Below are 16,921 nucleotides of genomic sequence, written 5' to 3' on the forward strand. Positions count from 1 at the left end.
GAAGTGGCTGTCGTGGTCTTGACCGGAAAGAAAACAGTCAGGTCAAGATCTGCACCATTTAATACCGCGAGCCCAATAGCGCATAATAAACCATCCGGTATCCATAGCGCCTTGCCTGGCTTATGTATTAGTAAGAGAAGTTTTGCAATTGAGAACCTTCTGTTTCTTTTGAGAGCGCGGTTGGTTACAAGCGCAAGCATTCACGCATTCAGCGACAAAGTGTTGTTAAGGAAAAAAAAAAAGGTTTCATGCTCGCCTCACGAGCTACACTGTTATGCCCGTGCCCCACTAGAGCGACAGACAGAAACAAAAGACAGCGACAAGCCTCAAGCCCATGCAGCACGCTCGCGATGGTACCTTAGTCAGGCGTGTAGTCGTTGAGTGCTGGTTAAGTAAACACGAGCGATTGCAAGCCTGCCAAAGGTACCCTCGCGTGCATGAGGCTCGTGCTTGAGCACAGCCTTCTTTATTCTACAAAGCCTCTAATACCCGATTCTCACGACCGTGAAGGTACCTTTAGCTAAGGGACCTTGATTCTCTGCGGCCAATCAATCACCGATCTTCCGCGCGTGGCGTGTGCTCGCGACCCAAGAGCAGGGGCTGATTCACCGATAGCAAAAGGGCCTATGTTAAAGGTACCCTTGTGTGAATGGGGTATTAATCGCGAAAGACTCTGGTTTGAGGCTTGTCGTTGTCTTTTGTTTCTGTCCGTCACTCTATAGTGGGACACGCGCATTATACAAATTATTGTTAATATACAACAAAACTCCTCGAGCGTCTACTAACCCACAAATCGCTTGTGAGAACCAGTGGCTACAATCTACGGAGGGCGCTCGGCCAATGACGAGACATATGTTTAGACTTCAAAGAAAGAGCCTGCGCTGTGGCACTGAACGTGACGTTTCACCGTGCTAGGCGCCACAGCGCAGACTGTTTCTTGAGGTCTAAACATATATTTAGCCTATTGCTGTAGTATGCGCAAAGGATCAGCAAGACATTACGATGTTTTGCTGCTTCTTTGTGTGTATTAATGCGTCGCCAGCAACATGGGTCTATCGGGGCTAAAATCCCACGATGCTTCTTTTTACTAGTAACGCCAACCAATACAAACGACAAAGCACATTTCGCCGGAACAAGATGGCATCATTGACTTCAGTCTTCGGCTGAGCGCCTCCATTCGCTTCCAAAAACCCGCTCCGTCACGCAGTCGGCGCTTGAGAGGATGTCGCTACTTGTAGGTCGCTCTTATCTGAAAACTTTAATAGTCACCACCCACTGGGACTAAAGTCTCTAAATAAGAGCCTAGTAGCGACATTCTTTGAAGCGCCGGCTGCGTGACGGTGCAGGTTTTAGAAAGCGAATGGCGGCGCACAGCAGAAGAGTGAACTGTAGGACGCCATTTTGTTCCAGCGGAATGCGCTTTGTCATTTGTATTGGTTGTCGTTATTTGTAAAACAACTGTCAAGGGACTTTAACTGGGACCACCGGTATCCGCGTCTGTGCCCCGCCACTCCGAAAAGGCCAGAACGTACGGTACAATTCCCTCTCGGTTACTATGTTAACTTCATGGCTTCTGGATCTCTACACCGTTTTCATGTCGCCGACTGCAATATTGAGGCCAAAGGACACACACCCCAGAGTCACTGACGGCTGAAGAAACGCTTAAATGCTGTGCGTCTTCTTATCGTTCCACAGCCAATGGGATTGGAGAATCAGCCGATCTGATCACCAAAGTACAACTCACTAAGCCCGAAGCGTGAACATGATAGGGCATTTAAAAGGTTAAAAGCGCCAACTGAAACGCGGACGACAAGGACAGGCGCCACTTACGACTGCTTTTATTGAGAAAGAAAACATCCATTCAGCCAGACTGTCGTTGACCGTACTCACTCAACCACACAACTCAGCCAAACCGTCGTCGATGTTTCGCCCGTGTTTCAGTTTCAGTTCGCTCTTTTAACCTTTTAAATGATACACTCTAAAAAAAGGGTATCACCTAACACCCTTTTGTCCCATATAATACACCCCAAGACTTCAAATTGACGTACAGCGCCCTATAGTCGAACATACTATTGTTAAATATATTTGCGTAATTAACCTTTTTAATATTGTGTTTAAGGGCATGGTTTCAATTAAAAAATTGCTCTGCATCATCGAAAAACACTATCAGCCGTATTCACCAGTTGTGACTTACTTGCTCTGTTTTAAAGTTAGTACCACGTTTAAGTAGTCGCGAACTAAGAGAAAAAATCAGCGACTAAGGATCGACTAGTTCCGCAGTATTCATAAGCGCGAAGCGAGCGGGTGACTATCTAGTCAGAACTAAGAAGCGGAAGTGACATAAAAAGATAGGTCAAGCATACGCGTAATTAAACGCCGTTTCGTAACCGGGTGTTTTATCGCATAAAAACTAATATTGTTTATCACGGAAAAAAGTTACAATAAAAAACTCATTGTCCGAGACAGAGTTATAAAACAAAAAAATATTTAAGAGAACGCAAGGGAGAAACACGGAAGCCGCATTGCTAGCGACATTAACAAGTATGGAGGCACCCGTAAATGCCTTTTTTCTCGTCGTCCAGCGCCTTGCTGAAATCTCTTTAGCAGTATTTCTGGCCATTGAACATGGCTATTTACACAATATTTGCTCCTCCAATTTTTTCTAGATAGGTATAGACCACTTACAACGTAACCGCTTATAGTGCAGGACCGAGTATAACGCGGCTTTTTTAAACCACCGGTTCGCCTCCCATAGAGCTCCATGTAATGACATACCGCTTAAAATGCAGGCGCGCGAAGGGAAATTCCGGTTATAGTGTGGTTTCTGGAACTGCGCGCCAATTGCGCCGATTGACCGGCGCACCCAGCACGCTTCCCTGTGCGACACTACATAACGGCGCTAGCCTGGCTAGCCGCAAGCGGCACTCGCGGTGCAAGAAGGTTGCTCGAAGTCGTGGCTCCAAGAAGCGGAGAGAAGCGAGGAGAGAGGCTTCAGTTGCCATAGCGACGGAGGGACGCACGCACGTGTCGTTCACGTGCGTGCGTCCCTCCGCTGCGTTGGCGTTGGAAACAACTGCAACGACAGACCAATCGCAGGTCGAGGAGAAGTGTTCGCGCGCGTTGCATGCCGGTCACGGGCCGACTTCTATCCGCAAACATGGCGTCGGTTGCGATCGTTCCGCGTAAAAGCGCTATCCTTGACTGTGAATTTTCGTTGTGTGTCGCTACGATAACCCAGCACGTACTAGAAGGGAAGATCCACCTACTTGTGCGGCGATGTCGTGGCGGCACTCTCAACACGGCGGAAACGCCCGTGTCGTCGTGTTTGTTTACTTCGACTACAGTGGTGCTTTCTAAGCATTTGTGTTTTCGAACATCGCCCGGATTTCTTATTTGAAGCATTTCACGCCTGTGCTAAAGTTGAAGGTATTACTGGCGCGTACCGTATAAAGGATGCGAACTTTAACGCGTCTTCATCACCGGAGAAAAGTGATTAGGGTTAGCAATCCTGAACGCTCGCAACGTCTGTCCGCAACCAGCGACGCCGTTAAAAGGCTGCGCCAGGCAAAAGTCGCTCATTTCTTTCAAAATTGACACACTTAAAGAGAAGTGTACTAGTCTGGTGAAATAAAGACTCCTCTTCGTCTAACATAAAATAAATTCTTTTACAAAGGTAAGTTGTCTCATGGCATGTATTTTGGCCTGAAAAATTGATGTTTTGGTTATAACGCGGTACCGCTTATAGTGCGGATTTTCGCGACTCCCGCGACATACGTTATATGCGATCTACACTTATGTCCCCTAGAGTTCAGAGACAGTAAGTGCTTCGTTATAGCGCTGGGGTCACCGGCGATACAAGTCGGCCATGGCGCTGAGCCGCTAGTCACCCGCTAAACACCGGTTAAACTAGCCCTACCCCATGACTAAGATTTTTTAGTCGGCTTCTTAGTCGCACGGGGCGACTACGTCCTAACACGACCGGTGAATACCAAGCGCTCACTTAGCGGCGACTATTGCTTGCCACGTGATCATTTTAGTCAATGACGTCGCTAGTTAGTGGTTAAACAGGCGCTACTCGCGCCTGGTAAATACGAGTGTAAATCAACAAATCGCGGAACGATAGAAGGCACGCGCAGCATTTTACGGCTTTCGGAAAAGCCGCGCAGATCCGACGGGTTTTTAAGTTTCGGATTGCAATCGGAGCGCATCTCGGCCCCGACGCACCGTGGAGAAGTAGTGCAACCAACCTCTGCTGCGCTGTCCTTGCGCAATGCAGCAGAGGCTGGTTGCACTATTTCTCCACAAGGCGCGATGCCGTCGGGGCCGAGATGCGCTCCGATTGCTTCGTTGATTTAGTGTTTTTTGATGATGCTGAGCTATTTTCTAATTAAAACTATGCCCTCAAACTCAATATTAAAGAAGTTAATTACGCACAAGTAATTAACAACTGAATTATTCCAAAATCTAAAAATTGTCCTAATTGGGCCTCTGGCCCAGGACCAAAACGAGACAAGCCTTTTTTTGTTGCGACGCGCAGTTTTCGCAACATCGAATTTTCCACTTTTCGTGAAACAACCTGTACATGTGATAATATCATTCAAAACTTACGCGGTCACCTTATTCTCAAAAGAAGGCGTTTTCTGGTATTCCACTAGTTATTCAAATCAAGTCAGTGAATACATATTAATTGAAGGAAGAGTAAGTAAACAGGCGAGCTGTTTAATGTTACACATAAATAGAAAAAAAAAAAACGGAGACGACGGAAGTTCGTTGTCTCCGGTTTTTACAAAAATGTGCAATTTATTAAACAGTGGTTTAAAACTACTTATGTCAGGCGGAACGAGTGGCACACGTTGAGAACGAAAGATGAATTTAAAGTATTATGACATATTTCTGGCTGCTGGAGATGGTTCCAGTCAATTCCGCGGAAAAATAAATCACCTAAAGAAAAGTCTGTAGGGCTTTTCGGGATTTACTTTTTCCTTGGATCTATGCAGACGATCAACACTTTAGATAACTCATTAGGGAGTCTCTAGCGAGCACCCTCTTAGAAGAACAAAAAAACTCCACCTTGACGAGCACTCAAGGAATCTCGATGCCGCCGTCAGTTTGAATGGGAACCAACAAAAATACTTTTCGAGAGCAAGAAGGCCGCCGCTGGGGGCTGCACTTTATCATTTCTGCGAATAACTCCGGCATTCTCGAGTACTAGGTCGCCATTCAGTATACCGACAGAAACAAGGCTTCGCGTTCCTTGTACAACGTGAATATTCCAGGTTTCAACTATATCAGTGAGCGTGTCCAATTAGTATAATATGCTCCAAACATTGGCAATACCGTACCGATTGTCATGTGGTGGGAAGTTTTCTTTATCTAAAGTTTTCCAATTTGGATTTGCAATTCGGTCGTTCCTGCGTAATAGAACAGTTCCCGTTCAAACATTTTACAAAAACGCTTTATCGTTCTTGGAGAACTTATAAAACAAAATAGAGTCACAAGCGTCTCTGGAGATCGCAGTCCGTTCTTTCGCAGTCCAACGGCTTCCTACCTACTTCGCAAATGACTGGAAAATAATCTTCGATCAAAAGCTCTAGAGGAATCTAGCTCTATTTCTAGCTTATGTGCGTTTATTTTTAGAACTGTTCGCTTGTTGTTGTTGGCCTTTTCCTTTTTCAAGTTCAAGGAACTTTGCTATAATTGTGCTGGAGAAAACGTGTGTTATTTTTATACTTTACCCTATGCGTCCTATAGGATTCGCTGGTCTTTATAGCCAAGCTTTCTGACAAAAAGAGCTCTTATTTCTTCATTTCTTGTCTACGGTTATCTCGGTTGCTCCGGGATGTTATTAAAGACGAGGTTAATACCGGCGTGCCTTTATCGAGTGTGTCAAAATTATTCGCCAATGCTTCAGTCCTTCCGAATTCGAACGGCATTGAAAAAGACGATCATATTTTATCTTTAGTCTGAGACAGCTCATCAACATTCCTTTAGAACATTTTAAGACTCTTGCTTGAATTATTAAATTTTCCTACGATTTCCCGAAGCTTTCAGCATCTTTAGCTGGTGGTCTTTCGAATGAGGGCATTACAATTGCTCTTGCAACTTAACAAGGCTTGTCTGAGCGAACGATTTAGCGTAGGGGCCGCAATTTACCTTCCACATCCCAAGACAATATGGACATTTTCACGGATCCCTCAGTTTTTCGCCGGGACTCGGGGAGTTTAGTTGAAAGTTGAAACTGTACAACATTTTGTGTGAAGTGTGCCCACTATTTGTAGCCATTTTAATTTGTACATTTGATGCTGTGCGCGTGTTGTTTTTCTTTGTTTTATCTTGTGTGCGCCAATGTGAAGACGCGCGTGGTTGTTTTCGGGCACATAAACAATATTATTTTGTTATTATCATTATTATTATTATTATTAATAGTGAACACAATTGTGCGATTGAAAGAGCGCTCTGATAGTAGGAAATACATCGAAGACATCACGGGAAAACAGACAAGCAAGTGGTTCCCGCTTTCCAGTCGAGAATAAAGAGAATTACCTTTTCGAAACATTATCAAGCAACATGGGCGGTCGCCATTTTCCGGCACAAAGCGTGTGATTGGATCGAACCCTCACCGAACGCACAAGCAGTCCTCGTTTCGAATACATGCTCACAGTACGTGATTAAACATTGGCGGTTTTTTATACATGATGCAGCAGTTACTAGGTGGCGCCTGCTCTTGAGAAGAGTCTATTGGTGATTGTTTTAGTAAATATTTTACCGCTCTATGACAGAATTTGAAAGCCCTGGAAATTGCAGCCAAACCGAGCACCATTGTCCTGCAGGAACCAGCAGTCTTAACTGGAATTGTGTAACGCAAAGATGGCTTCCGTGCCAAGCAGGCGGACCGAAATCCCAGTCGTTGAAGCTTCCAAGGACTGTTACTATTGTCATACTGATCGTGTGACCCGAGGGTGTAGATTTAATAAATTCTTACTGTTTACCTTTCTTTTAGATTAAAAGGCGTTCGTCTTTCGCAGTAATTAACCCTACCAGTAATTTAGTTACCTTACTTGATGCATCATATTAGGTTTAAAATTGAGCTGTTGCACTCAAAAGAAAGAGTTGCTAAATAAAGAAGAAAGAATTGTTGAAAAAACTGTCAAAGCGAAGGCGATCTGGGGTGCGTATTAATCCCGAATTTTAAATCCTGAGACTGGGAAGGACACTTGAAAACAGAGCAGGAACAGAAGAAAGTGGACAAAAAAGGTTTGGATCAAATAAATTTTGTAGCCGAGTTTGAGACGCCGCCTGTCCATTTTTTTTTTTTCTGTTCCTTCTTTGTCTTCAGGTTTCCTTTCCGGTCTCAAGGTTGAAACACCATGTATGATTAAAGAATTGTATTTTTATCTATGTGCTGGTAGGAAACAAATCAGGAATAAAAACGCTTTTTGCGCCTTCCAAGCGAGAGAAGTTACTACACTGTTACTATACTATGCAGTCGAAGGTATGAGGGCGCGTGCATAAAGGCGGATTAAAGCTGTGCATGCGCACTTCTCTCGTCAACATTGCCCCAGAAAGTCGTCCACGGGTACAGTTGCCTCTTTGGTTTTTGGCAAAAAAACCTGAGCCTCCTAGAGTTGATATGAGAAAGCGGCTGACTACAAATTTGTGACAAAAATATAAGAGCGGTAACCTCTGGTGAGAACAGAGTAATCTAGAGAAGTGACAAAGACGATATAAAACGGCAAACGTTGTGCTAAAGTTTTTGTCGATACTCCGCTGCCGATAGTAGTCGACCTGCATCCATTTTGTCTCTCTCGTTTTTTTACCGATGTCGGTACCAACTCAGAACCAATCATTGGGCGGATTTCTAGTAAAAGCCGCGATAATTGTTGCAAGGACGGCTGACTGCTTGTTGAGAGAATAAGGTAATCAACAACGTGTGTTTACAAATATTTATCTGGCCGGCATTGTCCTTTCATGGCCAGGTTTCGACGAACCTATGTGCCTCGGGCGGCCCGTTCTTCTTGTTTCTCAATAGCGATATATAACGACGCTTCAGTAGTAATGACGCTGCAACGTACACTTGATGACGCACAACGGTATCATCCATGTATACTTCAGGAATCAACCACGGCCCTGTCATCGCCGGTGTGGTGGGAGCGCAGAAGCCTCAGTACGACATCTGGGGCAATACGGTGAACGTGGCAAGCCGAATGGACAGCTGCGGTGTCATCGGGAGGATACAGGTCTGTTTTCTTGAGCTCGTCACATGATCACTTCACTGGTCGCCGCATAAACTACTCGGTAACAGTGTAGTTTTTTTTTTTTTTTTTTTTTTACAAACAAAGTGCGATGTCTGGAGTTTCTTAGACGCTTTCGTTCATCAAACGAAAATTCCGATAAACAAGTAAAAGATAACGAAATTTGAAAGTTCTTAGCTAAAAATACAGTCAATTGCTCGGTGTAGCGCTTTCAAAACGCATTGGGGACACCATACGGACCAAAGCTCTTCTTACCTTCCAGCTAACGTAGCGTGGTCAAAACCCCTTCCACTGAAATGGACAAAACCTCTTCACAACTGACTGACTGGCTTTGCACCCTGTGATTATTTTTTTTTTTTTGCATTAAATACATTTTGCAAGTACCGATTGAAAGCTTGTGCTATTTTCCTATTCTCGGTTACAAAATTCCCATTTATTTATAGTTCTTTCAGTACTTCCTTCTCTTGTCCAAGATAATGCCAAAATATTTGTGGGTCACTTTTAATAAACTCAGGAAGCGTTACATTAAAATATTTTGTTCTTCCAAGATTTACCTTTACCACCAATTTCTGTTTTAGTCCTTTGAATTGCCCTGGTGAAGTTTTATGATGCGTTCCACTTCGCTTTATATTGCGTTTAATTTAAATAATTTCCCGACTACCCAAGGATAATGGAGATTTTTTCGTACTTTTTTCGAAGGGACAAAATGTTCAATAAAACACTTTACAGCATCTTTAACTTCACTTATAAACTGCCAACATTATCATCAGAGGTAATATTTAAATCAGCCAACAGGTATTCAATAATGCTTTCGTCAATACGTCTTTCAAAGTATAACATAACAATTTCTCGTGCTTACCATATGTTTAGCAATCCAACAAAAAGACAACAGGCCATGATCTGAAATACCGGGTTCGACACTATAAGCACACCCTCAGAAAATATTTGATCATAAAAACAACAAAAAAAGATCTAAAAGAGCTCTTTAACGAGTGCACTCACGGACAATTTGATCAGGGTTAAGGCTATCATCATGCCCAACAAAACATCATTGCTGCTGGAGGCTCCGTATGCCAGCTGCTTCCAATGTGAACCGGGTAAATTAAAATCGCCCTATATACTCACATTTTGCCCACGCTGGGCCACCACGTAATCGTATCTATCAAGAAACAAATCTGTGGCATTTGGAGCTCGATTCACAGCACACGCCTGGAAATTGAAATTCAATAATGACACCTTCAAAAACAAACTTTGATAACCCTTAATCTGATCAAGTACGGATACACTGATATATGATTTTGCGATTACCGCTACGACTCCACCACGTGGACGACGATCGTGTCTGTACAAATGTAGACCAGGCGGAACAATTTCACCATCATGAATTCTGTAATGAAACCAAGTTTCTGTTCGAACAACTGAATGAGGGTCGTTAGAAAGAAGCAATATTTTAAGGCAATATAAGCTTTGTTGGCAACGTTCTGACATTCAAAGATAGTAAGTACACTTAACTAAAGTGCCTAGATAAGAGCTTCCTACAAGTAGCGACATTTTTTGAAACACCGACTGCGCGACGGAACAGGTTTTAGGAAGCGAGTAGCCGCGCACTGCGGGAGACCGAGCTGAATGACGCCATTTTGTTCCATCGGAATGTGCTTCATCATTCGTATTGGTTGTCGTTACTTGTAAAGAGTAGTATCCAGGGGCTTTACGCGTAACTGGTGCGCCGGAGGCTGTAATCGCTATGGGTTACACGCCGTGCTGTGCTCCTTCCTATGATCGTGGTGTAAGCTGAAAGATTTCCGATGATGAAGTCATTTTTCTCTTGAAGGCAGCAGTTGGTTGTCGTCACCCGAAAAGCTGATTCATCAAAGTGTAGTCACGAAGCTAAGGCGAAGGTCAGCAGCAGGGTCTGTAACAAGCCAAGGTGACACATGTTTAGTGCTCTGCTCCCGGTGCCTTCGCCGTGCCCACTGTGAAATGTCACTTCACTGTCACCATTGTGAAGGTGGAATGAAATACAATGTGGATGACAATGGCGGTATATTATTTTTAAAAATAATTCGTGCTGAGCGCAAGCCTTCCGAGCCCGTGTCCCTTGGCAATGCCACTTACTCCAAAAATATCGTATTAATGTACTATACTTTTTGCGATATTAAATTGGTGAGAACACAAGGCACGAACTTTGATTTCAGTAACGTTGCCATGACACACAAATAAAAGATACTTTTACTTGGACTCTACTAGAACTTGCGCAACTATGGCACATATTCCCTTCATTGTATCCAATTGAACAAGAACGTAACGAGTGATTTTTTTTCTCTACAGGTCACAGAAGACACCGCCAGGAAACTGGAAGAATGTGGCTATCAGTGTGAATGTCGGGGTTCTATATACGTCAAGGGCAAAGGGACTTTGACTACGTACTTTGTCAAGACGCAACATGACTATAAAATGGACTGCTGAACCAAGAATCTCTCCCACATAAATCACACACCATCAAGTGCTCCGCTTCTAAGAGGAAAAGAGGCATTCATACAACATCCTAGAACTACTCTTTTGCGGAATTCTGCGTCGCGAGTCAGGGGTAGTACATTCAGCATGTATATCGACTCATCCTGTCACAACCAGCAAGCACCGAAAAAGACCAAGTTGACAATTCTTAATTGCCGATAGCACCCTTTGTGAAAATATTTAGAAAATAGTTCCGCAAACAGATCCACTACTAAATTAACAACAAATTACTCTGTTCTGAACAGTGAGTACGAACGGAAAAAATAATCGTGTATTTTTTTTCCTTCGGACACAAAAAGTTCCTGCTCGACCGGTCTCCTAGATTTGTGTCTTACAGAAACAATAAATCCACGTTGCCTGACGAGAAATCGCTCTGCTTTTTTTAAGATGCGTATTTAATTATGACTAGTATTAATTGTAATTATCGTCTTTTCCAGTGTGTAGCTTGCATTCTTCTTCAAATTGCTGCCCGTTCGTCTTGTACAAAAGGGCGAATTATATTTCTTTTTATTTTATATAAATATAGGTCTTAACTGTGCACAACAGGCTGTATCGACATCCACAACAAAGGAGCACCCGCCGATGACCTGCAACTCGGGCGGTCTGTCGTGGCAGTACAAGTTCGCTCTTCGTACCCATACGCCTCCATATACTCGCGCTTGTCCACACAGCTTCGCCGCACCAAATGCAGGAAGTGGGAATTTTACAAAGGTACGACATACTTAACATTCTCGGGAAAAAGACCGCTGATAAAGGAAGCGACTTTCCTTCGAAGCTTACTACCCACCCACTCTTATTGGTGCTTGTTGTTACCACCCGCCAGATGGTGACGCTTCTTTGGTCACCGAGTTCTACGAGGCACATCGCTGGTAAACTGCGTCATATCAACGAGTCCTCACCTTCGTGCTTGGTGATTTCTGAAGGAGAGTTGAAATAAGTTGCGTGTGGGGACGTGAAAGCGCCGAGCGCAAGGAGCCGACCGTCGTCTGCTTCCCACGCATTGTCTTGCGTTCGAACACCGGACGCCGGCATTTGACGCTCGAACGTGTTTTAACTCTGAGTGGGGAGCAAAGGCAACATGGATATCATTAGCGTTTATCCACTGTGCGTCATATCAAGGCCCCTGTGTTCCCTTGCGCTTTCATCTCTTCCAACTCCCTCAATTTTTCTCCGTATAATCTGGTTCGATCTTGCCTTGATACTATGAGAACATTGCGTCACGTGTACCAAAAACATTTTATGATGCAAGTGACTACCACGACATGAACGACGCGCTGTTTGACTTTTGTAGCTGGTTCCTTACAGACTTCTCAAGCCGTTCTTTTGAAGCCAATAGTCCTAAGAAAAGATGCTCCTCGGGCTTACTTTTTTTATATAGTGGTAAGGGGGCCGAAGTTTATATAGTTAATAGAAATAGGGCTCCCTTTTTAATCTATGCAGTCCGTTTTCTGATAGCTGCTCTAGTTCAATATCTGTGCTGTATGATAGGCATAAAACAACGGCTTCCTTGTGCACACAAGTTATCCTACTAATTATAAAGATAGAGCAGCCTAAATAGCCAGGTTAGTTCCCCATGAACTACAGTGTGTGAATATCTATTTGATTCACCAACACCTAAGAATCATTTTATGCAACAATACAAAAGCGTGTCGAGTATTTTTTTAGCTTTCATTTTTGTTCTGTATTTCTTAAGTGGTAGCATTTATTTTGTAACTAACAAGATTTATGCACTTTTTTAAACTGTCAGAAACCGCTGCGTGAAATTGTATTGTAATTTGCCAACTGCAAGAGGAAAATAATTGTCTGCACAAGCTGTGGAAACCGGCAAAACACCAATTTGAGAAAAACGCATTTCGAAGTCTAGTTTTACGCGATACACCAAACTCCTCCCTCGAACAACATGAAACTTTGAGATGATACGTTCCCAAATGCCTATCTCTGGACCCACAGACTAGAACTCTCCAGCAGCATAGGTTGCGCCCTCACGGTCATGAGTCATGACCGGCGCCAATCGCTCGTGCTGCAAGCAGTAGCTTTACGTCGACCGCGAAGCTTTCGCGGGCGCTTCCACTACATTGTCCCGGGTCGCACATTCCACGGCCGGCGGCGGCAGCACGATGCAATGTGTGCGCAGTCGATATAACTTCGGAAGGGCACGCAACGCCCGGGAACTTGAGCTCCAGCAAAAATGCAAGGCCCTTGCGTTTGTTCTCAACGTTCACAACGGTGAGTTCGCACTTGCCACAACCCCCGCACATCGCGCCGCTTACAAGTCGCGTCAAAGTTTTACTTTCGCCAATAATGGCGTTTCCGCCGCTTCCCTTCTCAACGATTTCATTAAGGAGAATCTCATGAGCTTCTCTCTCAAAGCATTGAAGAAGTCGGACACGTAGCTGATGAGCTCCGAAGCGCTCCCTTGCTCGGCGCTTGCGGTGCTGGAAGACCTCGAAGGCGCGTCGCCATTCTGCTGGAGTGGTAGATCCACGAGTTGGTTCGTCGGATTCATCGCACTTCTGCGCTTTTGCTTCCGCTTTCTCTTGTGCGGGCACAGTGACCGGCCCTTCCGGAGTCGAAAGTTGCGTTTCCCGACGCCACTCATTGTGAAAAACTTTCGATAGGCGAACAGAAAACTTTGTTCTCGACTGAAAGAACGTGCGATACGATCCGATGCGATCCGATGCGACAGGAAACGATGCGCTAGGTTTACTACATGGTGCTTCAAGGTGGCCGCCAATGGCATTGTTGCATTTATATCACGTGGTTTTAAAAGGCATTTTGGGGCCTCATCGAGAAGCGGGAAAATGTTTTTGTTTTTCTTTTTATTATTATTATTATTATTATTATTTTTTTTTTAGCGCAAGTAAGAAACTATGGAAGTAGTCAACGAAAATAAGAAGGCTTACTTCTCCTTGTCGAAGCGACGACAATCCGCATCTCCCCAAAAATGCAACTAATCGAGACTTACTCCCGCCATCAACGTAACTGAATGGTCATATTCATAATGGGCTTGGTTTATTCCCAGAATAAAACGTCTTAACATTAAAAATAATTAACATTTCCAGTCAGCCAAGGTTGCGAACAGGGCATCCTCATGTGATAAATACTGCCCTACTGAAAATAATGTTAGAATATATCGCAGCCACAGCTAAACGCAAACTTTTTTTCTTTTCCTTTAAGGTTATCTATTATGTGTTCAACTACAACCACAAACTATTTTAGAAAGCAATAAACTCCAGTCAATTTAAACTTCTGTAGTCATGTGATCAACAAAATAAATTTCTACCCCGAATCATGAAGCTGATGAATTACTGAATAGGAATGATAATTGGGCTAGTTTGTAATTCACGACAAAAAATTTAGCGCCAAAGACTAGGACAAGAAAGGGACACAAGCACGGTGCTAATTACAACTGAAGCTTTATTTGTGTTGGCATCCGGTATAAATACTACCCCCGCAAACTAAACAAGACAGGGAAGGAAATCAACACAAACACTAAAAGAAAATCTGTGTAGTAGGAATTATGTGTCATCTACAGCATTGTCACTGACTCCTCCCCCTCGTCCAAGAAAACGCAGTTCTTTATCTGACAACGAGGGTGCGCTAACACCACTCTGGTCCTAATCTTCCACTCTTGAAATCTTGGAGGCTCGTGGAAGGGTAAGACAACTCCTTGGCTTCGTCATCCGATCAACAAGAGGAGCCAGTCCCGATGTGCCCAGATTGCTTTCCACAGCACTGTTGTTGCCCATCCTGAAGTTTTGCTGCTCTGTCTGGGACCCGGCAGCCAGGCAACTTGTTGCTTCCCTCGAATCGGTACAACGTTGCGCTGCCTACCTTATTATAAGACGCCAACTTGGCCCCCGAAGTTGGCTGGGACCCGCTTCAACTTCGGCGTCAAGTAGAAACCACGCGGCTCCTAGCCACTTTTCTGCTACCGGACTCCTCTCTCCCTTTTGCCTCTTCCCTGCGGCGTGCCCGCACCGGTGGTCTGTAGCCTCTTCTGACCCGAACGCTCCGTCACTCGCACTGCTTCGCACCCCGTGCGATGCAACTTTGGAGGTCCCTCCCCGCGCCAATCACCAGTTCACCACCAGTCGACAGTAAAATCCGTCGTTAGTCGACAGTGCCTCACTACGAGCATTTACGAAGAGCGTCACAGCCCACCTGCGGAGCATCTAACTCAGTTTTGTTCTCCCACGGAACTTACCCCTTTATCTATGTACCGGTTCTAGCTATTTATTGTTTTTCTTTCCTTTTCCTGCCATAGAGGCACTGTGGATCCTTTGTTGGTATGGGCATAATGCCCGCTCACAGTTGCCTTACCTTCCCGGGTTAAATCAATAAACAAACAAACAAAATCGGAAGATGAGGGCCACAAGGGCCACATAAAGTCCCTATAGGTAAGAGCTCCCTACAAGTAGCGACATTCGTTGAAGCGCCGACTGCGTGACGGCGGAGGTTTTAGGAAGCGAATGGCTGCGCACAGCAGAGGTTTAAACTGAATGCCGCCATTTTATTACGGCAGAATGTGCTTTGCTATTTGTATTGGTTGCCGTTACTTGTAAAAGAAGTATCAAGGGACTCTAGAGCCACAGTGTGGTTGCTATGGTTTCTGGTTGCTATGGTATTCGCTCTCTGTTAGAGCAGGTCGGAAGAAATCTAAAGGTCACAGTGCATCACAAAATTAGAGTGGCTAGAGCCCTGATTTCTACCAGATAACTCTTTACAACAAATCTAAAATGACGGAATCACAAACTATTGCGGCAAACGCAGGCTTAAAACACGTGTCATTGCTATATGTTTTTCTAACATCGAAATTTTAATTTGTCATGGCACAAGCTATAGAACTGTTGAATGCAGTTCCTCTACTGGTCTAGAGGATTATGACAGCTCTGATTTGTTTCTCTCTGTATTAACGGAAAGTAAAGATCACATCAGCAGATACTTCGGTGTTAAAAAAAATGTTTTCCTTGCGGCTTTTTTTTTTTGTTTTTTGTACGTGATGTTCACAGCAAAATACGTGATGTTCTTTAGGTCAGACTTTTAAAGACATTCCAAATAAAAGTTGCTTTCTTTTGATCAGTGACAACTACCCTGAGTGCATGAATGCACATGTAAAATAAACACCATAGCGCTAATTCTTGCCTACATGAGTGTCAGAAACATTATTAATTACTTCACTCATATGCCTTAAACGCCATTTGAAGCTCATTTATATTTGTTAGAGCTTCGAGATGAGACCGCCGAGGTTACGGCACTAAACTTGGCAGTCAAATTGAGACACCTTTTGCAGTGTCGCTACTCGGTGGTTTTGCGGCATCAGAAAGTGCCTCAAACACGATATCATTGGCCGGGGCTCGGACGCGCTACAGTATATCCGATCAAGATCGGAATGAAAAATGTCGGATCTAGTACGGATGCGAAATTGGGTGTGAACAAAAGTTAGAATTATTCTGTGCAGGTGATTTTTTATATATACTAAACGTATTTTGCTTAATTTCGAATCCAGTGTAAATTAAGCATATTTAATGCGGTCTTACCTAAACCCAGGGCTCCATACCGACCCCACCCCGAACCTAGCCCTTCGGTTCCAGTGTTAGATTATAATAAATTTATCGTGACAATCGAATCAAAGCGGTGATGCAGGCGAGTTGGTGCATTCTTACAACATTGTAATGCAGTGCGCAATAAACAAGGACAGAGAAGGCTGTAGACAAATTGAGGGCTGCTCTCGTCCTGCCCACTGCCTCCTATGTCCTCGGTATATATATATATTTTTTTTTGTGCACCGTATTACGAAGTTGCAATCAAAATGCAGAATTTGATAAGACATCCCCATAGTACGCAATGCCAATATGCATTGGGCGGTTCGACATTGCAAATAAAATAAAATGACAAGTCGGCACTACATTTAAACTCATCAAATATAAGTGCAACACTTTTCTCGTGATAAAAACAAAACAAAAAACGACAACGTTTTCTTTTATTTTTCCACGCTTTGAACCTTGATAAAATTACCATATCAAGAGTAAAATGACAAAAAAAAGGAGTACATGTGATTTGTTTTAAATTATCCACAAGTTTATTATACGGTTATACATAACACCCAACCAATGCACAAAAAAGTGCGCCAAAATGAAACTGTACTGTTGAAC

The 16,921-nt window shown here is 43.8% G+C and overlaps 1 protein-coding gene across 1 annotated transcript in view; it reads left to right on the plus strand.

Moving 5' to 3' along the window:
* The window catches only part of LOC120847950 (adenylate cyclase type 2), a 55,201-nt gene extending 44,067 nt beyond the window's left edge, over window positions 1–11,134 (plus strand). Inside the window, exons 9-10 of the mRNA XM_040219897.2 lie at window positions 8,113–8,237; window positions 10,581–11,134. Of these exons, the coding sequence (XP_040075831.1) occupies window positions 8,113–8,237; window positions 10,581–10,718 (263 nt within the window). The 3' untranslated portion in view covers window positions 10,719–11,134. The remainder of the gene's footprint in view (window positions 1–8,112; window positions 8,238–10,580) is intronic.
* Window positions 11,135–16,921: the final 5,787 nt, after the last annotated feature.

Source organism: Ixodes scapularis, unplaced genomic scaffold (assembly GCF_016920785.2).
Source record: "Ixodes scapularis isolate PalLabHiFi unplaced genomic scaffold, ASM1692078v2 PGA_scaffold2__306_contigs__length_199485367, whole genome shotgun sequence".
NCBI lineage: Eukaryota > Metazoa > Arthropoda > Arachnida > Ixodida > Ixodidae > Ixodes > Ixodes scapularis.